This window comes from Nomascus leucogenys, chromosome 4 (assembly GCF_006542625.1).
Source record: "Nomascus leucogenys isolate Asia chromosome 4, Asia_NLE_v1, whole genome shotgun sequence".
Lineage (NCBI taxonomy): Eukaryota > Metazoa > Chordata > Mammalia > Primates > Hylobatidae > Nomascus > Nomascus leucogenys.
In genome coordinates this window covers 81,029,984-81,053,822 of record NC_044384.1, presented here as the reverse complement: position 1 = coordinate 81,053,822, position 23,839 = coordinate 81,029,984, and the positions used below count along the sequence as shown (strand labels likewise).

Here is a 23,839-nt window from a genome sequence, read left to right as displayed (position 1 = left end):
TCCGGAGCTGACGCCCTCGAGCCGCCAGCAAGCGGAAAACCCGGAGTGGATCTCCACGCCTTTTGGATCGGAGCCATAGGGCACCTCGGAGGAGGTGGCCGGCTCTGCGGCCCTGCCCGGTGCCAGGCCGCGGCCATCGGGGAAGCACGGGCTGGGGGTGGGTCGCGCAGCGGAGCCAGACCCCTTGGCCGGACAAGCCCGGCCGTGGGGCTCGGCGGCCCTCCCCCCGGGGGCTGCGGGCGGGCGGGCGGGGCGTGGGGCGGCGGCCGTGCCCTCGGGGCGGCTTCGGGCGGCGGCGGGCGCGGGTGCAGTGCGGTGCGCGGCCGCCAGCGGGCGCAGGCGGCGGCTGTGGCCGCGGCGTTCGGCGGTTGGCGGGCGGCGCCGGCGGTGTCCCGGGCGCGCTCACACACGCGCTCACACACACACATACACACGGCCTCGTACACACTCACACACGCTCCGGCGCGCACACGCGGCGCGCAGGCCGGAGGGAGGAGGCTCGGCGCGGCTCGGCGGCGGCGGCAGCGTGCTCCGCGGGCGGGCGGGAGGGCTGGCGGGCGGCCCCAGCTCCCCGGCTCCGCGGCTCGGTGCAGCCCGCTCGGCCCCCGCCCTCGGACCCGCCCCCGGGGGTCGCCCGGCCCCATGCCCAGCGGCGGCGGCGGCGGAGCAGCGCGCGGCCGCGGGCGGCCCTGAGGAGCCCGGAGGGAACCGGCGACGAGGGGACCATGTACCGGGACCCGGAGGCGGCCAGCCCAGGTAAGCGCGGCCCCGGCGGGCTGGGGCGCCCCGCACCGGCGGGCAGGACGGCGGCAGCGCCGGACGCCGTCTCGGAGCCCCAGCCTGGGGCTGCTGTCCGCCCGGAGCCGCACGGGCTCCCCCAGGGGTCATCCCAGCCCCGGGGGCGCGGGCTCGAGCGGCAGCGGCTCGGACCCCGATCCCCCGCAGTCTGGACACTGCCAGGCTGGATGTCCGGGACCGGCTTCGCAGTGTCCCCACAAGGACCTCTCCCCCACCCCCCCAGCAGCCCAAGGACAACGTGTGTGGCAGAGCGAGGAGCCGCTGCCCCTGTGGGAGCCGGGCAGTGCCCTCAGAGGCACCCGCGTCTCCCCAGCACCGGTGCCCCGGGGGTGCCAGGGCTGGCGGACCCCAGGGCGAGGATCCCGGCAGCTCTTGGCCAAGGTTGTGGGCACAGGGGAGCGGAGTGGCATCGCAGTGCCAACTGTGAATTGAGAGGGTGCCAGGGGGCAAGTAGGAATCTGGTGCGGCAGCTGGGCAGGGAGGCTCTGGGGGGTGGGGAACTGCAGGGGCGTTGATGGGTGAAACGGGGGTGCCTGAAGGGAAAGAGAGCAGGGGCTCATGAGAATGGGGGTGCCAAGAGAATGTTCTCCTAGGCTTGGGGAGGGGGAAGCAAACAACCCCAAACTCTCTCCTGTCCTGGTGGGGGAGGGCCGAACTCCTTTGCCTTCTGCTTCGCCCGCCAGGGGAGTGGCCTGGGAGCCCACTGTCTGCTTGGTATCCTCTAAGCCAAAGCCGAAGAATCTTCCCGTCTTCCTTGGAAATTGCTCTGCCATTTCCTCCTTGGCTCCTGATGCCTCCTCACCCAGTGCCCACCTGTAGGCAGGTCCCCTGCAGCTCCTGCCCAGGCTCCATCCCCGCTTCCACCTGGGGTGCTCCACCCAGTCCCAGCACCCACAGTCTGCCAGTTCTGGCATCAGGGACTGTTTCTGGGCTTCTCTCTGATGCCAAAAGCACGACTCCCCAGCCCAGGATGTGCTCCCAAACGAAGAGCCTCCAGGCTCCCTGCTGCCAGCCTCCTGGGGGCGGCGGTGCTGTGGGGAAGGAACGGCTCTAAGACCCTGCACAGAAGGAGCCTGCAGCCCTGAGGCTTCTGAAGGCAGTCCAGTGGGTGCTGGCTTTGCCCACTGTTGCCCCAGCCCCACATTTGCTCTTTCCCCTCTAGGGGCAGCCTCAGCCTGTCCCTGCCTCTTAAGGAATCGGCTCCCACCCCCATCAATTCTTTTCAGCCCAGTCGATATTAAGGACGACCTACTGGGCGCCAGACATTGCCCTCACTCAGCACTTGGATATGAGGGTGAGAGATTCAGTCTCCTTCTCTGGAACCTTGCACCCTTCTCTGAATGTCCTCTAGGTGAGGGCTGAAGGGGCATTGCCTGTGGAGAGCCCTCCCCTCATCTGTCTGGACCTAGGTCACCTACCCTGGCATCTTCGTCAAAGAGGCCGCTGGCTTCCAGCACATGGCCCGTGGCAGGAGTATTCTCTTGCTCTGCTCACCTTCTTAGAAGCCAGTAGCTTAGTTCAGAAGCCAGCTCTGGGGCATGAGGATGGAAGGTAGGGAAGCAGTAAGGACACTCTCCGTCCCCTCGCCCACCAGGCTGGCAGCCTCCCCTCTGTCCTGTTAGGCCACTGGCCTGGGGCCATGCCCTCATCCCCTCTCCCTCCCTCCTCTTCTCTCCCATGCCTGGGTACCATGACATCACCACTCCTCTAAGCACCTCTGCCCTCACCACGGAGGCCAGCTTGACGTGCTTGGCATCTTCTAGGCAAAGGGTCTGCAGTCCAGTGCCATCCCTGGTGTGCTGGCAGCCCCCAACTCTTCCCTCACTCCCTCCTTGAATGGGCCTCTCTGGCTGCGTTTGGGACCTGTCTTGCCCACCCCAGTTGTAGCTGCAGGACCCACCAGCGTCTGTGGTAGGGCAGCTGTGACTGGAAAGGGGCTAGCCTCAGGCTAACTCCTCTCTGGTGTGGGCATTGGGCTGGGTGGGGTCAGACATAGGCTGGAGAGGGCACAGTCTGCCTTTGAGTCTAGTCGTCTGGGGTCCTTGAGGAGTCAGAGATCTCATTCTGGCATCTGCCCTCTGGCATCCCTGCCCACCTTTGTAGGCCCTATAGTTCCAGGTCAGATTTCCCTTCCCCCCAGCTCCCCCAAGGCTCCCCAGACTCAGCTCCCCCAGCCAGGGCTCTGTGTCCCCCATTTCTGCTCCCCCCTCTCCCCTTGGCTGGTACCAGTTGGGACTGAGATATGCAAATTGATTTCTCTGTAACTCAGGCCACCCCTCCCCTCCCCTCTGGTCTCCCAGGAGCCAGTGCCTTTTATATCCTGATCCTCTCATCCCACTCTCAGGAACACCTGCGGCCCAATCCTTTAAAAAAAAAAAATCTGTCCTCTCCTGCTCCCCTTTGCCTCATGCTGGTTCCAGAAGATCCCTGTGGTACTCCCTCCCTCATCCCACTTACTGTGCAGGTCCCCAAGGGCTCAGCTACTGCTAGGACCTTACCTGACAGGTGCAGTTCTCTCCCTACTTGGGCCCCTTGCCCCCAGGCCCTTGGTTCCCTGATCTATTGTGAACGAAGAAAGGGACTGTGGGAAATAATTGGAGTCCAATGAAGAACCCAGACCAGCCCCCTCCCATGCACACCCAGCTTCCAGCCCCACACTCTGCCCAGCCTCCCTAGGCCATACCTGCAGCCTCCCTTCTGCCTACTCTGAGACTTCAGGGCCTCTTCCTGCCCTCGGCCTTCACCCTCTGGTTCATCCTGAAGTCCGTTTCTCTCGGACTGCTTGTCCCCAGGCCAGGCAGGCCCTAGAAGGCCTGCAGGGGTCAGCGTTGCAGTGGGCAGGCAGGACAGCGGCAGGAAAAGAGAGAGGAAGGGAGAGGTGACCTTGCAGTGAGCTGGTAAGCAAGGCCAGAGAGGGAACCACTGGGACAGAGGTTAGGTCCTGAAGGCTGCCTGCCCTGCCCCCAACCCTCTGTGAGCTTGTCCCTGGGGGTAGTAGTGCTTGAAGCCTTCTTTTGTCCCACCTGTTAGTGGGCTCTGTTCCCTACAGACACTCCACCAGGCAGGTCATGCCTTGGGGGCATGCAGGGCAGGGGGCCTTGGCACAGCGGGCCTCTTCTCTCAAGGCGAAGGATCCGCTAGATTGCCCAGGCCAACCCTCCACTCACTGGGCACAAGTTAGGGGCAGAGGCTGATGGCGGGTGAGGGAGGTGCAGAAGTTAGGGGTGTGGCTGAAAGGGCAGATCAAGGGTGTGCCCTGAGGAACACCTGGGTTAGAGGCCAGGGCTGGAGCATGGGAAGGTCCAAGGAGGCCTGACTGTGTCCACCCATTTCACCAACAACCTCTCTCCTCCCACCTACCTCCCCAAAGCCTGCCCCATCGGCACATGCCCGGGCCTCCCTGGCCTGCATCCTGGGCTCGAGTCAGAGTCCGGACTGAAGATCGCATGATCTCCCCACAGGCCAGGACACAGTGGAGGACCTGAGGCTGGGCAAGTCTAAAACCCAGAGGGGGCGAGGATGGTTTCAATGGGGCATGGGCCAGGGTAGCCAGTGCCCCCAAGCTGTTGTGTTACCATGGAGATAGGCCCCCTCCATGGCCCTGGTTCACACTGTTCTGTGGCCTTGCAGGGAAGCTTGATCAACAAGCTGCCTGCTTGAGGGCTGGGGGATAGTGGGGAGGGAGATAGCCCCAAAGCCCCTCCTCATACTGGGGAGGGGATTAGAGCAGGCTGGATTGAGGTGGGAACATACAGGCCAGTAGGTGACAGGTAAGGGGACAGCTGGAAGGCAGGTCAATAGGTGGGTGCCAGGTGAGCAAAGACAGGCCCTGGGCAGCTGGGTTCTGCTCCTGGCTGACCCCAAGCGCAGGCGTAAGGGGCATTGAGGGCAACATGGAGTGCCAATGGGGGCTGTCCGCTTGTTACACCCTCTAGCACGGCCATTGCAGGATGTTGTGTGGGACAGGCAGAGGAGCCATATATGGTTCCCTCCCCCTCCTGCCCCTCCTGAGTCCCCCAATCCCACTCCCCACCCACCCCCTATTCTCTCAGGGACTTTGAATCCTTACTGAATCTGATGGACCGTTTTCGTTTTCAATAACTGGTTCCCCCAGGGGAGTGAGGCCAAGAACAGCAGGGAGAAGAGCTGGGAGGGGTCACGTGGGGGCGGGAGGCCCAGTCCTGAGCTGATGACCCCCAGCTGGAGAATGAGTTGGCTTGATGGCTCCTCAGAACACTGTGGCATCCCAGGTGGGCATGGGCAGCCCTTTATAGAGCTGGTCCTTTGCTCCACGGACAGTGCCCGGCAGGTGGCATATGTGGCCAAGAGGTCAACTTTCTCTTGTCGGGGCAGTCACTGGTCTGGCCAGGTGCCGGCACCAGCCTGTGCCAGGCCCAGCCTGGGTGCCTGCCTGCCTGCCTTGCCAGGGAACCCCAGCTGGTGATGCCAGGTGAATTCTGCCAGTTCCATGGGCATGGAGGTCCCTGACCTTCCAGGCAGCAGGGGCAGCCCTGCTGGGCCCTGTCCAACTAGTGTCTACAGGGCAGGGCTTTGGTCTCACCCAGCAGAATTCCCCAAGGGCTGGAACAGAGTTGGCAGACAGCATGAGACCTGTGGAAGGGGCTGGACTGTGCCCAGAGCTTGCGCCTGGAATTCCAGGTCCAGTTGGTTGGAAGGTGGGCAGGTGCATCCGGCCTGCTCTGGGGGGTCTCTGCAGCCTCCACCTGGAAGGACCCCTTGGGATAGAATGGACCAGAAGCTGAGGTATTGTGAGCTGGAACCCCTGCAAAGCTGCATGTTTGGGAAATTGGTATCTTCATGTGATTAAGTCCACGGGTGGAAGGGGAGGACAGAGCCGGGGGGAGAGGCACTGTCTGTGTGTGTACCTAGTGCGTGTGCGGGTGGCAGCTGGATGGCCATAATATCTGCTCTCATCCAAGTGCCAGGACCGCTGTAAACAGCAGCTAATGAGTGTATTTGTAGCGAGGTGCGTTGAGGTGCGTGGGGAGCTATGACGGAAAGCTTTAGGGGAGGGCCCCTCCCCCAGCCCTGTACCTGGCCAGGCAGGGCCTGTGTGCCAGGGACCCTGCCTACCCCCTGCCACACCCTCCCACCTGCTGGCATGGCCATGAAGGCCTCGTCTGCTGGGAGCAGGGCCTTACCTGGCTGTATGGCATACATGGGTGTGGACGGGGGTGATCATGGGAGCTTTCACGTGTACAGATACAAGTATTCCCATGACAGTGTAGGGCTGTTAGTATGTGTGTATGTGTCTGGGTCAAACTGAGCTCGCCTGTGTGTTTGTGACTAGGTCTGGTCTGTGCGTGTGTGTATGCACTGCTTCCCCAGGCCCTAAGAGGAGGGCTGCCCATCGTCTCTGTAGTGACCCTGATAGTGACAAACCCTGATAGTGACAAAACCAAAGATGCTGGTAAAACAGGCATATGCTGCTGGCCCTGCTCCTTCAGTGTCCTTCCTGGAATGCAGAAGGCTGGTGGCTTCCATGGCTGACCAAAGGAGAAAGGGGGGTGACTGCTGTGCCCACTAGAGGAGACAGGAGGGAGAGGTCTGAGCTCTAGCCCCAGTAGGCTCCCATAGTTGCTGCTTGCATCAGAGATTGGGGAGAACCTGGGACCTAGAGAGCCCTCTGGTTCTAGAGCCCCCAGGAGCCCCAGGAATGAGAGAGGAACGGTGCCTACCTATTAGTCCTAGCTGGTTGGTGGAGCATGCACCCTGCCACCAGCCAGGGTAGGGTGGCATGAGGGGTGGGAGGCAGAAGGGGCGCCTGCATGAGGCTCTGCACAAGGGGAGTGGAGGAGAGAGCATGCGGCTAATGTGTCCAATTAAATTACTTCAAACCCTGCCACGGCAGCTGCTCCCGGCGGGGCCCTGGGTACAAACTGGATCCGTCTCATTACCATGGGTTGGTGTCAGTGGGGCCAGAGAGCGGCGGCCAGCATGCCCGGCACATAGCAGGCTCTCTCCCGCTCTGCTGGGCCTGGGCCCGGGAGGGCCCCCTCAAGCATTTGCTTGCTGCAGCACCCCTCAGAGGAAGTGCCCTGGGTCCAGATACTGGGGCTCCCTGCACAACTCCTTGCCATCCTTGACCCCCATCTGAGGATGGGGGTCAGGGATGGCAGCCAAGGGACCCTTGGAAACACTTTCTCCAGGAATGGGGGTTTTATGCTTTGCAGAGGGACCAGCTTAAGGAATCCCATCTCAGGTCACCAAACACATCCTGTGTCCTCCCCTGATAATAACAATAGCATGATAGTAGCAAGCCTTGTGGAGCACTCAGTATGTGCTGAGCACTTTACATATGTGCCTCCAGGGACAGCTTGCTTGAGCTAGGGTTCTAGGGTCAAACAGCTATTGATTTGAATCCTGGCAGAGACACTTGCTGCTGTGTCTCTGGAGCAGATCAGCCCACCTCTCTGGCCTTGGGTTTCCTCTTCTGTTCAATGGGTATGATGATGGTTCCTACCTCCCAGGTGGTTGGAAGATGAGGTGAGATAAGTCAGAAAAAGTATTTAGCAGAGAGCCAGTCCATAGTAAACACTCAGCCAGCGGCAGCTGTTCTCAACATTGTCCTGTACCAAGCAATTGATGTGTGGGATGAGGGTTCTGGATCCTCCAAGGAGAACATGCCTGCTACCGCCATGGTGGAGGAGTTGGGGAGGGCTTCATGGAGGCAGTGTCAGTTAAGTTACCATCAGAATAGCAGAGACATGTGTGCTCACTATGTGCCAGATGCTGTTCTAAGCACATAACATGCGTTAGCCCCTCCATCCTCAGAACCACCTTGGGAAGTGCGAACTTGCAGTTAGAAGTAGGTCTGGGATTCCAGCCACGCTGCCAGACCTAAGGGTGTGAACTTCAGATACAGGGCCTTGAGTCCTGAAGGAAGAATAAGAGCTTTGCCATGTGAGCGAGCAGAGGTGAGGCGGTTGGTGAGGTGGGGACAGCACATGCAATGGCTCAGAGGGTTCGAGGGATCTTGGCCAGTTGAGGCAGCAGTGAGTGCTTCAGCATGGCCAGAAGGGAGAACTTTGGGGCACAGTAGCAGGAAGTGAGGCTTGGGAAGGTAGGTTGGGCCAGATTATGAAGGAGTTGGCATTTTGAAATAGGAAAACTGAAATTCTTTTAAAAAGTAAGGCATGGAGTGCCATGGATGGCTTTTGAGCAGATCTCTATAAAGAACTTTGACAGCACGGTAGTGTGGAGGGTGGGAAGTCGGGAGGCAGGCGGGTAGATGGAGCTAGAATCTCAGCCATTAACATATCTGTCCCTACCTCTGCCAAGAGATCTGCAGTGTCCAGCCAGCCTGGGCCCCTGCCCTTGGAAAGCTTGCAGCAGATTATAGGCAGTAAGGGGGTAGCCGGGTGCAGGTGGGCATGAATGAACACCCTGAGGGGGCTTCCCAGGTGCCTGGGGTATCAGAGAAAGCCTCCCAGCGAGGGATATAGAGCCAAGATGGGCGGGCCCAGGGCCCTGTGGACACAGTTAGTCCTCTTGAGGATTTGTTCTGTACCCACATAACCCCCGCAGGCATCAGGGCCAGGCCCGGGAGGGGCCACACAGCTCCTGCTCCAGCTGCCAGGCCTGAGCTCCAGAGCCCCACCAAAGCCAACCTGTCTCCATGGCAACTAGGCGGGCCACCCCCCTCTCCATGCCCATGGCCCCTGGCACAGGGACCCATTCACAGCGGGGCCTGGGTATGTCTTCCCACTTCCCTTGGGGGTCTTCCCACTTCCCTTGGGGGTCGTCCCAAGGCAAATGCCCTCACACTGAGGCGCTGGCAGCACACATGCATGTTGGCATTTGAGTACATGTGCACACATGATGTGTATGTGTCTGTGTCCTGCAGCAGGAAGCAGGGAGGTGGGGACCATCTGTGTTGACTACCCACCTTAGTTGGAAATTTGTTCCCCCTGAGTGGGGGTCAGATAGGTGCCAAGGGCCCTGACGCCAGGATGAACTGTGGGCTCCTGTCTTGGAGATTGCAGTGAGAAAGCCAGCCCAGAGAAGGGGCAGCTAGGAGAAATGGAAGATCAGGGAAAGCTGCAAGGGAGAGGCTCCCAGTGGTGCCTGGTGGGTCCACAGACCACCTTGTTCTTTCCATTCATCATGTTATGTCATCTTCACAGCAGTCTTGCAAGGGAGATATCCAATTCACTGCAGTGCAAATGAGGAAACGGAGACTCAGAGAGGTTGAGTGTCTTGCCCGGGTCACTCAGTAGAGCAGGAATAAGATTGCAAGTCGGCCTCACTCCAAAGCCTGGGTCTTAACCACTGGGCTACGTTGCCTAGTGCCGCCTTATCCTACTAGGCTCTAAGCCAGCCCGTCTCTCAGCCCGTCTCTCAGAAGGGAGCACTACGAGTTGGTAGTGGCTGCAGAGCTGGACTCAAAGGGTGTCCCAGTGCCTCTTCTAATGCTAGGGTATCCCCTAAAGCCTTTGTTCTTCCTGGAGTGGAGGGGAGTCTCCTTCCCACCCTGTCTCCATTCTCTCTACTGGCAAGGTGGAGGGATCCTTTTACTCATGGGGGAGGCTCTCAGGAGAAGGGGAGGAACCCCTCTCTCCCTCCTTGGCACCTGCCAGCCCTGGAGAAGCCTGATGAATTGTCTGTGTGCCCCCCCCCAACCTCATTCCTCCCTCTCCAGCCCCCGCCTGGTTGGGGAGGTGCGAAGGGAGTGATTTCACAGCCTGTCAGCTGAGGCCTAAAAATACCCAGAACTCTAAGATGCTTGGGCAGGGGGAGGAGAGAGCAGGGACCGGGGATAGGGTGGTGAAGGGTGCAATGGTAACTTGGTCAGAGGAGCCCAGGTGGCACCACAGTCCTGCTCAGGAATGATGGGAGACCCTCTGTCCCCAGGGTCCCCATCTGACCCCATATCTGGCAATGACAGAGAGGGCCAGTGTCTCGAGGGTCTTGAGAGCTCAGCTCTGGCACTCAGACCTAAAGGCGGGCTTAGTCTCAGATAGGAGCCGTTGTGGACCCCAGGCCCCCTGGAGCCTCCAGTTGATGCCTCTCTCTCCCTCTCCACCCCCAGGTTGGCTGGCATCTTTGGGCCGTGGGAGCCAGGCTGTGCCTGAGTCTGCTTCCTTCCTGGAGAAGGTGCCCGCTTCTGCTAGGGGAGAGGCGTGAGGAAGGCAGTGTGGATGGGGGTGCCGGCAGGTGCGGGATGTGACGTGCCAGCCACCCAGGCACTAGAAGGAAGCAGAGGAGAAGGGGTGTGGTGGCCCACGTCACTGCCACATGGCTGTGTGCTGCAGCATGGCACATGGCCCCCACAAGTCAACCAGTGCTCAGAGACGGGAACACGTGTATATGTGTGTGTGTGCATGGACCTGCTAGAGTCGGCTTGTTCTGGTGCTGGGATGCTTGTGGACATATGTGACCCAGCCCGGCTACTTCAGGTAGAAATTGGGTGGAGGCACAGGAGTGGGTGTGGGAGCATGAGCTAACACACCGCACTTCATGCAGATGCATGACTCTGTGTGTGCTTCCCATGTGGAAACATGATGGTAGGTGTGTCTGTGCAGAGGCACATGGGCACACGTCGCTGGAGCACCAAGCAGGGGCTGAGAGGGTCCTTAGGGAAAGAATGCAGAGTGGTGGCCAGGGCACAGGGGCTCTGGATCAAAAATAATGAGGCTCAAATCCCAGATGTGCCATGTGCTGACTTGCTTTGTGGCCTTGGGCAGCTGACTTAACCTTTCAGTGCTTCATTTCCCACCTGTAAAATGGAGGGAATAATAGCACCGTCATGGGGCTGTTGGGGAAATTCAGTGAGTTAATATCTGTAAACCACCTAGAACTGTGCCTGTCACAGAGTTAGCACCATGTACGTAGTAGTTCTTATTATTATCTAGTCCTACCCTTTGATGGTACAGGTGGGAACATGAAGGCCCAGAGAGGGACAGTGACCTGTCCAAAGTTACACAGTAAGTTAGTGGCTGAACCAAGACTAAAAACCAGACTCTAACGCCTTAAGACAGGGCTTGTTCAAGTCTTAGACCTCATGGATTGCAGTCCTACTGGAGTTTGGGGCTTAGATTGTGCCAGGGCTGTTCTGGGACCTTGAGAACTCAGGGACCTGCACATCTTCAGATAATGTTGAGGGGTCTTCAGGGCAGTGGCCCCAAAATGACCAGCTGCATGAGTCAGAACCATGCCACTGGCTAGCTGTGTGGACTTGGCCAGGTCACCCAACCCTCCTGAGTCTCAGTTTTTTTCCTATAATGGAATAATAGTGATACGTACTTTATAGGGTTGTTGGGATCAAATGAGATCCTGCATGTAATGTCTTAAGTGGCTGGCGCACTGTACCTAGTAAGTGTTCAGTAATGTTTGTTACAATTATAACCCTTGCAGAACCCTCTCACCCTGTGCTCCATAAACGTGAGTTCCTTTGGTTCCCTTCCAGCCCCTGGCCACCCTCACTCCCTTCTGCCTGCCACCCCACACTCCAGAGGGCTTTGATCAGGACTGACTTGCTGGCAGCCATGACTTGTCTTTGTCTCCTGTTGTTGCCCATTGCCCAGAAGGGAACAGGACCCACCAGTAGGACTTAGCCCCTGAGCCCTCTGAGTCTGGCCTCATCACTCACTTGACCTTGGACAGGCACTGTTTCCTCTCTGTGCCTTGATCCTCCCTCTGAAAAGTGGAGAGGCTGAACACAGCCCCAGAAGCTCCTGGTCATGTTGCTGTATGGCCCAGGAGGGCCCCTGGCTCAGCCTACTCGAGGGGGTGGCAGGTTGGCAGGGAGGGAGGTCAGCTGGCTGCCCCGGGTGAGTGGAGCATCTGGGGCCTGAGCCGGCTGGTGGCCTGCCATCATGCCCGCCCGCACCTGTGGCTGCGTAGGAGGGTGTGCAGGCCCAGCTGGCTGGGCACTGACATTGGGGGAAGCTCAAGGACAATGACGTAGAGAAAGCCCTTCTTGGGGCTCTGGGAGCTGCCACTCCAAGCCTTCCTCCCCCGCTCTCCTCCCCCTTCTCCCTGGGGTTTTCCTTCAGCAATTCCTCCTTCCTCCCTGTCCTTCCTCTCCCCTTCCCTTTCCTGGAGTCTTCCAGTATCTCTCTCTCTCCCTCTGCCCCTTCTGTAATCTTGACCATTTTCTGGGGCACCTTCTCACTTCCTCTCTCTCCATAGAGGGGAGATTCCTACCCCTTCCTGTCTCTCTGGTTCCTGAGATTCCTCCTTTCTTCCTTTGATGTGTCCCTGTTTTTCTGGCTCCTCCTGGCTCCCTCTGCTGCCCCAGAGTCCAGGTCTCTCTCACTTACTCTGCATGGGCATGTTCAGGCTCCTTCCAGCTTTTTGTCCCGTTGCCCTCTCCCACTTCAGAGTCCCTCCCTCCCCAGCATCCCTGCCTCCCTTCTTCCAGTTCTGTGGAGCTCTTTGCTCCTCCATCAGCATCACCTGCCCTGACAGAACCCTGACCCAGGCAGTTTCTGTGGCTGGAGCTGCTACCCAGTACCTCCACAACCCCCCTGCCCTCTGTGGGTTGAGAAAAGGGTCAGTCCAGGGCCCAGGGACTGGCAGCCCTGCCTCCTAATTAGCAGGAGGTAATTGCCTGGAAAAAAAAATTCATTTAGAATGAGACTCCGAGACTCCAAGTTAAAGCTGAGCCAACCAATGGACCCCGGGGAGGAGGAGTGGGGAAGCAGCCCAGGTCATGGCCTCAGGAAGCCCCTCAGGAGATGAAAGCCCCTAGGACTCCCTGCCTGGCTTATCCCCAGCACCCCAGCCTTAGGGAAGTGGGAAGAGTACACTGGACTGGGTGTCCCACCGTCTTTGCCTGAATTCTGGTTCCACAGCTCACGGTGTGACTTGGGGCAAGCCATTTATTCCTTGGAGCCATACTTTTCTCTCCTACAAAGTCAGAACAGGGCCATCCCTGCCCACTTCACCCCTCAAGATCATGAGGGTCAATTCAGACAGACAGTGGCTCTGAAAGCACTTGGCAGGCTGTAAAATGCTATAGAGTGCAAGGTGTTACTCTCTTCCTCCACGTGGCTCTCAGCCGAGAGGTGAGGATGGTGGGGGGCTGGAGTGGTCTTGGAGAAACCTGAAGGATAGTGTGGCCTCTAGAACATGGAAGGATGGTGAGGTAGATCCAGCTGAATGGCAAGAGTAAGGGCAGATGGATGCACTCTCCCATGCCTGTCTCAGCACTTGCTGGCTACGCCAGCCTGAGTGGTCGCCTCCCTTTCTGATCCTGACTTTCCTCATCTGTAGGAGGCTGAGCATGATGCTCCCTCCTGGGGAGGCAGGGTGGCTGGAAGGCTAAATGAGATCATGTTTGCACAGCTGTTAGCACAGTGCTTGGCATACAGTAAGTGCTCAATAAATGATACATACCAGCTATGTCTACTGTAATTGAAGGCTATTATCTTGACTCCCTTGACTCCAGAGAAGCTGTGGTTTTGGGTGCTGCCTTTTCAGGTAGTATTATTTGTTTTGCTTTTTGTTTTTGGAAGAGGGAGAATCTCTACAACCCAGTCAGGTTCATATCAAGCAGTCCCTAGAAACACCAAGCAGATCTGCCTTTCAAAGAGCCCCCACGTGTAGGGTGGGGGAACAGGAGTGGACTGCAGTTATGGCATTCTCCCTCAACCCCTCACTTTTTCCTGGGGCGGGTGTGGGCAAAGTTCTTGTTTGGATGGGGGAGAGGTGTGGAGCGTTTGCCCTGGGGGAGGCCTTTGTGTTCATCTTGGCGGGACTAGCCCTGCCGCAGAGGAAAGGTTGGTGTTTGTTGAAACAAGCCTTCCCCACCCACCTTGGAGGAGGGAGCAGGAAGTTTTGCCTGCCCCAGGTCTGGCCAGCTGGGTTGAGCCTGCACTGTGACCCAGGCAGCCCCAAAGCAGCCAGGACGCAGTCAGACAGGCTGGAGTGTGCGGGTGTCGGGCAACGCCGTAAGCTCTGAACGCCAGATTGCCCTGGGAGCAGTGAGGGGGCGGCGGGGGCCGGAGGACCGCCTGCCGCTGCTTCCCCGTCGGCCCAGGCCGCCACTGGGGACCGTCTGTGCCCCCGCCAGGGTGCAGTGCCCGCGCCAGCCACCAGGAGGCAGTGCGGCGGGCCCCCGGGAGGGAATGGGGCGTGGTGTTTACCACGTTCGCGGGGCGGCCCTTTTTGTCCTGAGTCAGGACTGGAGTCTTCAGCATCCGAGGACCTAACTCGAGGAAAGGGGGCTCTTGAGGTCGCTGGTTGCTGCCATAGCTTCAGCTGAAGGTTGATCAGGGAGGCATTGGCAGAGGAAGGCGGAATCACTATGCACAGTCTCTCGGATCCTGCTCGCTGGGAGCTGCGCAAAGGGCGACCTGGAAGAGGGCGCAGCCCCAGAACTGAGTTCTGTTTCAGCACCAAGGACAAGGAGCCGCGTGGCCGACAGCTGTTTCAGCACCTTGGACAGCTCTGGGGGTTGCTCAACGGCGCCATCCTAATATTTGCCGTGTAAATGATACCCCTGAATATGATAGAACGGCATCTCGTAGAGGGAATCTTAGACCCTGCATTCCAGCCAGGAGGCTTAGGACCAGAGAGTTCAGTGAGTAGCCTAAGGTCACACAACTGGCAAGTGACAGAACAGGATTCAGATCCGCAGTGGTCTCTCTATCCATTTCTCCCGCCCCTGGATTCCCACTAGTTATTTCTGTCCTGAAACCTCTCTGGGAGCTTCACATTATGTTGCATCCCCAGGAGCCTTTGAGCTTGCAAAGATTAAATGCACTCCCCTCCCCAGCCATAAGCCCTGGCCGTGGATTTGAATCCCAGGATGGAAGATTTCTAGCCCTGGTGGCCTTCACGGCTCCAAGCCTCAGGTGGAAGGGCATTCGGGCAGGTGGCCCGTGAGGAAGCCTATGACTTGGAGAGATAAAGTTGAGTCATCAGCATCAGGAGCTTTTAAGTGCTCTGAGATACTCAAATGAAACATAGCATACAGTTCCAACCCCAGCTTCTTTGCAGTGTGTATTATTAATAACAATAAGATGCTGATTTAGGCCAAGGCACAACAATGCATTATTCATAGGAGTAACTAGTGGTCAAGGCCCACACTTAATCATCACACATCCCTGATCCTGCCTCTGCTCCGCATTCCCAGCGAAGAGCCCCCTCCCCATTCTGAGCCCCTCCTTTCTTGGGCTCCTGCTGCTCTGACAGACGTGATCATTTTCACAGCTGCTCAGGTGGCTCATCAGCTTTGGGATCAAGGTGGGTGGGTAGGGTGTCAGGTTCCGAGCTAACTCCTGGCTAGCCACTCTTCAGCCTGGGCTCCCAGCTCAGAGCTGGCACCTGGCCCTTTCCATCCTGAATGGCTTTGGCCCTGATGACTTCTGGGCTTAGCAGCTCTCTGGGGTCTACAGATGGCCAGTCTCTCCTTCCTCCTCTTTTGAGGCTGAATACAGAAGCCAGATGCACCAGGCCTTCCTAGGCCAGGAATTGTGGGAGGTAGGGGTGGCTGTGGTGAGGTGAGGTGAGGGGGTCACTGAGCAGAAGATACCGTCACCTCCATTAAATTCAATAATGCATGTGAAACTCTCGGTAAACTGTGGAACACTTTATAAACTGCTCTGCACTGTACAGATGTGAGCCGTTATTACCAAGGCCATGTCTTGACTGGAAGAGACAGCAGAGGTAGGGAAGGCGTGGACAAGGTCCTCATAGCTCACCAGGCCTCGCTCTCTGATAAGGAGTAGGAGTGCTTGTGGATCCCCACATGTCCCCGTCCAATTTCTTGCTGGAACAGCTGCTGGCCCATCCAGATAATCCTTCATTTGCTGTTTACTCAGTTGGCATCTCCTCTGAATTCTAAACTGTCTGCATCCAGCTGGCCTCTGCGGCCCCAGCCAGCGCACTCTCCCTAGCTCACTCACACATTATCTGTTTTTATTACAGTCAAGGTTGAGGAAGCTTGCTCGTGCCGAGACCCTATTTTCAGCTACTTGTAACTTTCCAAAACAATTCCCCTTGGGCTTCCTCTTTTGCTAGCCTAGTTCCTGCCCTGGGTGAAGCCCGAGGGGTTGTGGGCACCTCCACAGCTTTCCAAAGGACACTCAGAGAATGTCCGGAGGGCATGGGGTGGGGGTAGGTCCAAGGCCTAGCTTTTCTGGAAAATAAGTGCTGGGTGTTCTCCCTTCCTTCTTCTTTTTTCCCTCTCGCCTATCTCAATTTGTTTTTCCTCTTTTAAGAGAAGAGCTGGCCCTGTTCCCCAGGTGGGTGGCCTGGAAGGGAGAGTTTTACAGTGGAAAGAGGTCAGGAAATTCTGCAAGATGGCAAGACCTGGAGCTTTGCCTGGTTGTCTGGGGTGCAGGGTTTAGCTCACTGGCTTTCTGTTCCTTTCTCCCCAACTCTGCCTCTTTCTGGCTTTCTTGTGTGTGTTAGGTTGAGGGGAGGGAGGGAAGCAGGATAGGCACCAAAAATGTCCCCCTTTCCACGCCCAGATCACCCTGGAGCTGGTAAGCTCTGCCCACTTGTAAATGCCTGCCATCTTCCCCCATTTCCATCTGCTCAGCATGCGCATGGAGGGTGCTTCCTATGGAAACCTGTGACTCCAGCTTTCACTGTTTCCCACCTTGAACGTCATCGGGAGCCACCAAAAGATGGGGGTGGGGAAGTGCTGGGGCTTGACGTGTATTGCAGAATCAGGTGGGAGGAGGCAAGCTCAGGATGGCAGATGTAGCCCCAACCACCCCCAGCAGCACTCTGCTTTATCTCCGGAGTAGTGGTTGCACCCTGATCAGTACCAGAGACAGAGCCCTGGGCAACTCCCTGGGACACCCCATTGTCCTCCTCTTCCCACTCCTAGACTGTCCAGTGCCAGATACCCAACCCCCAACCTGTCCTGGGACCCTGAGGCCAGCTGAGACTCTATCTATTGAGGGTGCTTCTCTGAGGCCAGTGCGTGGGCCAGTGGATGGGGGAAGGAGCCCCAGAAAAGGTGTGTGTGTCAGAGGAGTCTCTGAAGTACCTGGGGTAATTTGGGCATGGCTCTAACTGGTAAAATTCTTGGGAGAGTGGGAGCCCTTTCCCTGACTGCTGTTTGTGTCCACTCAGGTTCTTTCTTCTTTTCTGTCTATTCTCAGAGTGTCTTATTTCAAGGCATGGCTCCTCTAGGGTGGAACAAGAGTAAGAGCCACAGGGTTTGAGGTCTTACAGACCTCCAGTCTAATCCTGGCTTTACCTCTCTTCTGCTGTGTGTTCCTGGGCAAGCATTTAACCCTCCTGAGCCTCAGGTTCCTTCTTTGTAAAATGGGCATAAGAGTATTTACCCTCAGAGGGGTGCTGAAGTCTGCAGACATGATTCAATGCCAAGCATACATTCGTTACTGTGATGAAAGACACTTGGGAAGAAGAGCAGTGGCCTGGGACCTGTGAATGCCTGTAAGAGCCTCCAGGAGCAGAAGCAGTCTAGGTTGGGAGGGCTTGCAGGTGTTGGAACAACTCTGGAAGGGCTGGGTGTGGGGAGTGTGCATGTCACCATCTGAGAGTGTGAGCATACATGAATTCTGGGGGAAAGAGCCTATAGGCACAGATTCCCAGCATGTCCAGCAGCTTCTCTGTACCTTGACCTAGGCTACAGGCTGTGGGAGACCCTGAGCAATTGGGAGACAGGATATTATCCTGTTGCCCCTGCTTGTGGGGGTCAGGTCTATCCCCAAGAAAAGGGGGTTGACAAATGGATCCATTAATTCAAGTTTGGAGAAGGAAGAGACTGCTATGAGTGCCTGTCATTGGGGAGGGCTTCTTGGGGGAGGTGGGCTTATCTGAGACCTTGAGTGATTTCATGAATTTGTTTAGTAATTAGTTCTCCAACCTCTCCTGTGTACCAGACTTTGGTCTTCAAAGCTGAGTGAGCTGGGGGTCTCAATCCTCTAGGTGCTCCCAGTTGGGGAAGGACACAGAAAGAGCTAATTATTAACCCAAAATAGTTAATTGTCATAGTTACTAGGGAGGCAGAAAGGATTGTAGGAGGGGAGACCATCTTTGTCTAGTTGCCTTGAAGACAGAGAAGGAAAGGCATTCCAGGAAGAAGGAACAGCCTAGGCAAAGCATCATAGGTGTGACAGGGGTTGACCTGCTTGTGGGAAGAAGAAAGTGTGGCTAGGTTGTACAGTCTAGCACATTATAGAATGCCATCACATTCGTCAGCTCAAAGGGAGGCCACTGTGGCCAGGCAGGAAAGGATGGGCTCAAGCACCTATTATTCCCCATGCCGTAGTTTTTTCCCCTGTGAAATGGAGATAATAATGGTCCGAGGTTGTGGAGATGGTGCATGTAAACTTCGTGGCACAGTATCTGCCACATTGCGTGCACTCAACTAATGTTAGCTATTATTTGGTGGTGACCTCCCCTGCTGGGGAGGTCAGGGGTCATGATCATCATTTGAAGGTAAAGTGTTCAAGCCCAGCATGGGCCTTGCCCTGGGTAACGTAGTTGGCCAGGGGCAGGGGTGGGGCGTAAACCCAGGTCATCTGCCTCCAAGTCTACAATATATCCCACTGCTCTGCCTCAGAAGGACAGACAGAATCTGAGTAGACAAGTGATGGCAAATTCATGGGGAGAGAACTCCAGGCTAGAGGAAGTGCGTGAATGCCTAGAGCTCGTGAATGGCGGAGCTGGCTGGGCATCTGCTTGTGGCCACGGCCATGGGTGTGTGTGCATGTGTGCATGGGTGTCTGTGCCAGGGTGAGTCTCTGTGGCTCGTGTCTGTGGCCTGTGTGCATGTGCCCACTGCTCCTGCGGCCCCCCTCCCATTCCCCTCTGGGCAGCTGGTGAGCTTGCCCTCAGAAAGCCATTCCCTCTCCTGCAGCTCCCCAGGGCATCCCAGCAGCCAGCAGCCCTGTTTGATTCTGTTCATCCATAAATCATGGCTTGCTGAGGAGATGAGAAGGAGTTGGGAGTCAGAGCTGAGCCCTGGTAAGGGACCAGGTTGGGTCTGCAGTTCACACCTGAGGCCCAGCCTGGCTTCCAGCTGTCACCCCTGATCCCATGTCCCCATACCTTAGCCCTCCCTCTTCCATACCGTAGGTGCTCACTGATGCTTGCTTTGGTCAAGCCCTGCAGGTCCTGGGAGGGGTCAGGGGTGCACAAAATTGAGTAAGATGTGACCTCTGACCTCTGCATCCTGTGGAGAAAACTAGAGTGTATCCAGTCCAGTATTTCATTCAACACCATTGAGTGCCAACTCCGTGCCCCAGATATCTCTAATCCAGGGCACGATGTGATAATGCTATGATAATAGCTAGCATTTAGTGCCTACTTATTCTGTGTCAGGCACTGTGCTGAGTGCATTGTACATGCTAATTCCTTTAAACCTCACCATAGTCCTATGAGACTATACTATTATCAGCCCTCGTTTACAGATGGGGAAACCAAGGCACACAGAGATTAGGTTACATGGCTTGGAAGAATCAGAGCCAGAATTTGAGCCTGAGCAATCTGACTTCAGAGGCCTGGCACTAATCACTATTCTCTAAAAGAAGGATGTAGGCTCAGTATGCTGGGAACTCAGAGGCAGGAGAAATTAATTCCCACTGGGCAGACTAAGGGAGGCTTCCTGGAGGAGGTCTTTTTATCTGGGCCTAAAAAAATCAGGAGTTTGTCAGGCAAAGTTGAGCATGGGGAAAGAACAGAAGGGGTCCTAGTGTGTGTGTGTGTGTGTGCGTGCGCAAGTGTGCGTGCACGTGTGTGCGTATGTGTGTGCGTGCGTGTGTGTGTGCGCACACACACATGCTTGTAAAAGAGAGCTCTCAACTCATCACTGCAGCCTCTCCAATCTCTTCTCTTCCATCTTATTTGGGTGACAAATGAGTTAACATATACAAGCATCAACAAATATTTGCTGAGCATCCCCTGTGTGTCAGACACTGAACTCGTCATAAAGGATACTGGAGTGAGCGAAGCAGATACAGCCCCTTTCTTTGTGGACCCTGTAGTATGGCATATAGTAGGTGCTTAATAAATAGTAGCACCTATTATTATCTTTGTTCCTGGAGGCCTGGGATTCTTCCTCCTTCATTCGTTCAATAAGCATTTATTGAGCACCTATTATATGCTCCACCGTTGGTGCTGGGAATACAGTGGTGAACAAGAGACCAAGCCCTGCCCAGATGCTAGAAGGGAAGGTTGTGCATGGGCATCTTGTCCACCCTCAGAGGCAGGCCGCTTCCTGGGGTACACAGACCTTACCCTGAGATCTCCTTGGGGGGTGGCATGGCCAGGAGCATAGGCTGTGCCCACAGGACCCAGCAAAGCACACAGGACTCATTTAGACCCTACATCCTGAGCTCTAGTCAGCTGATATGCCTACCACAGGCCTGGGCAGAGGGGCAGCAGCCTGCCCCAGCTCATACCTCACTCCCAAGACATCCCGGCATTGGACCTAGGAGGTCTGGTTCTGCCTAGCTCCTGGTTCACCCTGCCTCCCAGGTTTCCTGTCTGCCCTTGTCTATGCTGTGCCTTACCCACTGGGACCCAGGATGTCTCCTCTGCCTCAGGATAGGTTGTGGCACTCAGCCCTGTCAAAAGGCTGACTAGGGCTCCCATATTTTCTTTCCCCCAGTGTTAATATGCTGACAGTAAGGGGACTTGAAACCATGCATGTCATCTGAGGAGGGGTTAGAGGGCTGGGGCGGCTTTGCCTGGAGAAGACTTGAAGGGGACATTAGAACTGTCGGCAAGGCTTTGGAGGCCTGTCATGTGGTAGAGGCAGCCAGCTCGTTCCTGGCAGCTCTGGCGGGCAGGCTCAGGACCAGCAGGGAAAGTTCTAGGGAGACAGATTCGGCTCTGTGAGAGGCACAGCAGCCCTCCCTAACAATGCCCGTCCAGGAAGGACCTGCTTCCTGCTTTCTGCTCCCTGCAGAAGCTCCCTGTTACCAACAGGGCTGCCCATGGGCTTTGTGCATCCCTGGGGCCTGACTTCATGACTTTCAAGGTTCCTTCCAGCTGGAGACACAGTGACTCCATACGCAGGGAATGGTTCACTCTGACTGGTAGGCAAAAACATGCCTTCACCCCTCGATGGCGACATCTCCCTTAGGATCTCCTTAGGATGTCCGCATGCTGGCCGAGGACATCATGTCACTATTATTCACAGCATCAATGCAATCTGCAGTGGCAAGTGTTTGTTTCACCCTGCCTTTGAGGGCCGTCCAAGGGAGGCTGAAGGGTCTGGGGAATCTGTGGAGGCCGTACCAGCTGCCTGGAAGATAACAGCAGCCATCCACACTGTAGGGGACCCTGGGGTCACTCATCCAGAAGAGTTCAACTTTTCTTAGCAACACAACCCCTTCTCCAAATGGAATTTTCTGCAAAAGCTCAAGAACACAGAAGGAAACAGTGCTACTGTGGCTGAAGAGGGCTTGAGGGATCACAGCCTTATCTGCTCAGCCTCCACTCCCCAGAGCCCCAGAGAGACTCCAGGCAACCCTAGGGTTTCCAAAGACTACCTCTTGAAAACTAACCACGTACCTCTAGTTGGTGTGATGTCAAAGCAAAGAGTATAGAATCTGAGCCGGATTGCCTGAGTTCAAACCCTGGCTTTGAACTTGGACATGGTATTTGACCCCTCTGTTCCTCAGTTTCCCCATCTGTAAAATGGGGACAACTCATAATGCTTATCTCTGTTGTCGTTGTGACTGCATGTGGAGCACCTGGAATACCTGGCTTGTCCTCTGAGTGGGGAAGGGTCAGGGTCAGCTCTTCCACAGATGAAGGCACTGATAATCCAAGAGTTGAGTGTCTTGCCTGCCACATGACTGGTTAGCAGCTGGACTAGGGTCTTAGCCTAATTCTCCTAGACCCCAAACCCAGGGCTCATTCTGCTGTGCCCACAGAATGCTAATTGCTTAAGATGGGTTTTCTGTTGGGTTTCTGGGGACCTTTCAGAGTGTGCCCACTGGACTCTGAGATCAACAGGCTTCTGACCTAGGGACTCTCTGACCTGCAGCAGGGGTTGAGGATTGGTTTTTGAGAAGGATCTTGTTTGACAAAAAAGGAGGGAGCTCCAGGAAGGTGACCTCTTGGAGAATTCCTAATGGCAAAGAGGTATATGGGGGAGGGGGGAGTGTGGAGAGGGCACCAGAGCAGAGGAGCCTACCTGGACTGTGGCCGTGACCTCCAGCTGCTTCCTACTGTAGCTACCAGATCATGAGCTTGTGAAACACCCATCTGATCCCATCCTTCTCCTGCTCAAAAGCCTACCATGGCTCCCATGGTCTACAGAACAAAACAAGCCCCTCAGCTGGATAGACAAGCCCTTTCCCCATCAGGCCCTCCTTTCCTTCCAGGCTGGTCTCCCTGAATTCACTCCCCGTACCCTAAGTCTGGCTCCTCACACAATGTGCCTGACACTTTTCCCACCTCCATGCCTTTCCCTCTGCCTGGAATATCCTACTTTCGCCTCACTTCCATCTTCAGACTACACCAAACACTACCTCCTCAGGGTGGCCTTCCCAGATAGCTCCCTAGTCCCGCAAGATTGATAAAGTCCTCATTTGTGCTCCCAGGGTCCTTTGTTTATGCCTGAGATAAAACAAACACCAACAACCATACTAATAGTACCCATCTATTGAGTGCTGACAGCAACCCTGTGGGAGACACTGAATGGTTAAGACACTTGTCCAAAGTCACACAGCTGTTAAGAGGCAGAGGTGGGGCTGGGCACAGTGGCTTATGCCTGTAATCCTAGCACTTTGGGAGGCCAAGGTGGATGGATCACCTGAGGTCAGGAGTTCAAGACCAGCCTGGCCAATGTGGTGAAATCCCATATCTACTAAAAATACAAAAAATTACCCGGGTGTGGTGGTGGGTGCCTGTTATCCCAGCTATTCAGGAGGCTGAGGCAGGAGAATCACTTGAACCATGGAGGTGGAGGTTGCAGTGAGCCGAGATCATGCCACTGCACTCCAGCCTGGGTGAAAAGAGCAGAACTCCATCTCAACAAAAAAGAGGCAGAGGTGGTACTCACACTTGGGTCTTTTTTCTCAGGTCTTTTGGAGTCTGGGGCCCCCTGGCTGGGTGTCCTGCTCTTTGATGGTTCTGGGGCACCTAGCATGCTAGGAGATAACTTAATTCTAACCTGTCTTCCCCACTGGAGTGGTAGTTCTTTGTGGGCAGGGCCTGTTCCCCCACAAACACACACCCTCATAATTTATATATATATATATGTGTGTGTATGTGTGTATGTGTGCGTATATATATGTGTGTGTATGTATATATATATATATATATATATTTTTTTTTTTTGAGACAGAGTCTTGCTCTGTTGCCCAGGCTGGGGTGCTGGGGTGCTGTGGTGCAATCTCAGCTCACTAAAACCTCCGCCCCCCTCCAACCCCCATGCCAGAGTTCAAGCCAAGCAATTCTCATGCCTCAGCCCCCCAAGTAGCTGGGACTGCAGGCACACATCACCATGCCCAGCTAATTTTTTGTATTTTTAGTAGAGATGGGGTTTCGCCATGTTAGCCTTGAATTCCTGACCTTAAGTGATCTGCCTGCCTCTGGCTCCAAAAGTGCTAGGATTACAGGCGTGAGCCACCATGCCCACTCATAATATATTCTTAATAGATAGTTGCCGAGGAAAGCTCAGCGTAAGAATGGAGTTTACTTTATTTCAAAGTGAGTTAAACAAAGGAAAGTGTGGGCTCATCTGCTTTCAGCCCACACAGCTCCCCTAGCCCTTCCAGTGGGGCTGGGCAGGTTCCATGGGGAGAGCTGGGAAACAGATCTCGTATCCAGAAGGCACCTTTGCCCATCCCTTCCTTGGAGGCCTGGCCATGGGCCGTGGAGCTGTGGTGGAGTGTCCTGCTCGTATTCTCCCTTGGAAGCTTGGAGATCAAAGTCCTAGTTCTCCCATTTGGCCTGAGAACTTTGACAAATGTGGCCCCTCCAGCCTTGCAGAGCTGTGCTCCTCAGCCCAGGAGAGGGAAGGGCAGGACCTTGGTGATTACAGGTTGTCCAGGTCAGAGTTCATGGTGCTGTGGGCCCTGAGGTTGAAAGTGAACTGGGTGCAGGGGCTTCCAGGGGGTTGAGGCTGCAG

General features: G+C 56.1%; 1 protein-coding gene across 9 annotated transcripts in view; it reads left to right on the top strand.

Moving 5' to 3' along the window:
* The first annotated feature begins 471 nt into the window (after positions 1 to 471).
* The window catches only part of SYT7 (synaptotagmin 7), a 68,832-nt gene continuing 45,464 nt past the window's right edge, over positions 472 to 23,839 (top strand). For 2 of the 9 annotated variants that reach the window (XM_030810907.1, XM_030810905.1), the window contains exon 1: positions 474 to 756. In XM_030810907.1, coding sequence (XP_030666767.1) covers positions 726 to 756 — 31 coding nt within the window. In that variant the 5' untranslated portion in view covers positions 474 to 725. Of the gene's footprint in view, positions 757 to 23,839 lie in introns of all 9 variants that reach the window. The other 7 variants (XM_030810909.1, XM_030810911.1, XM_030810908.1 and 4 more) reach the window with 6 other exon arrangements.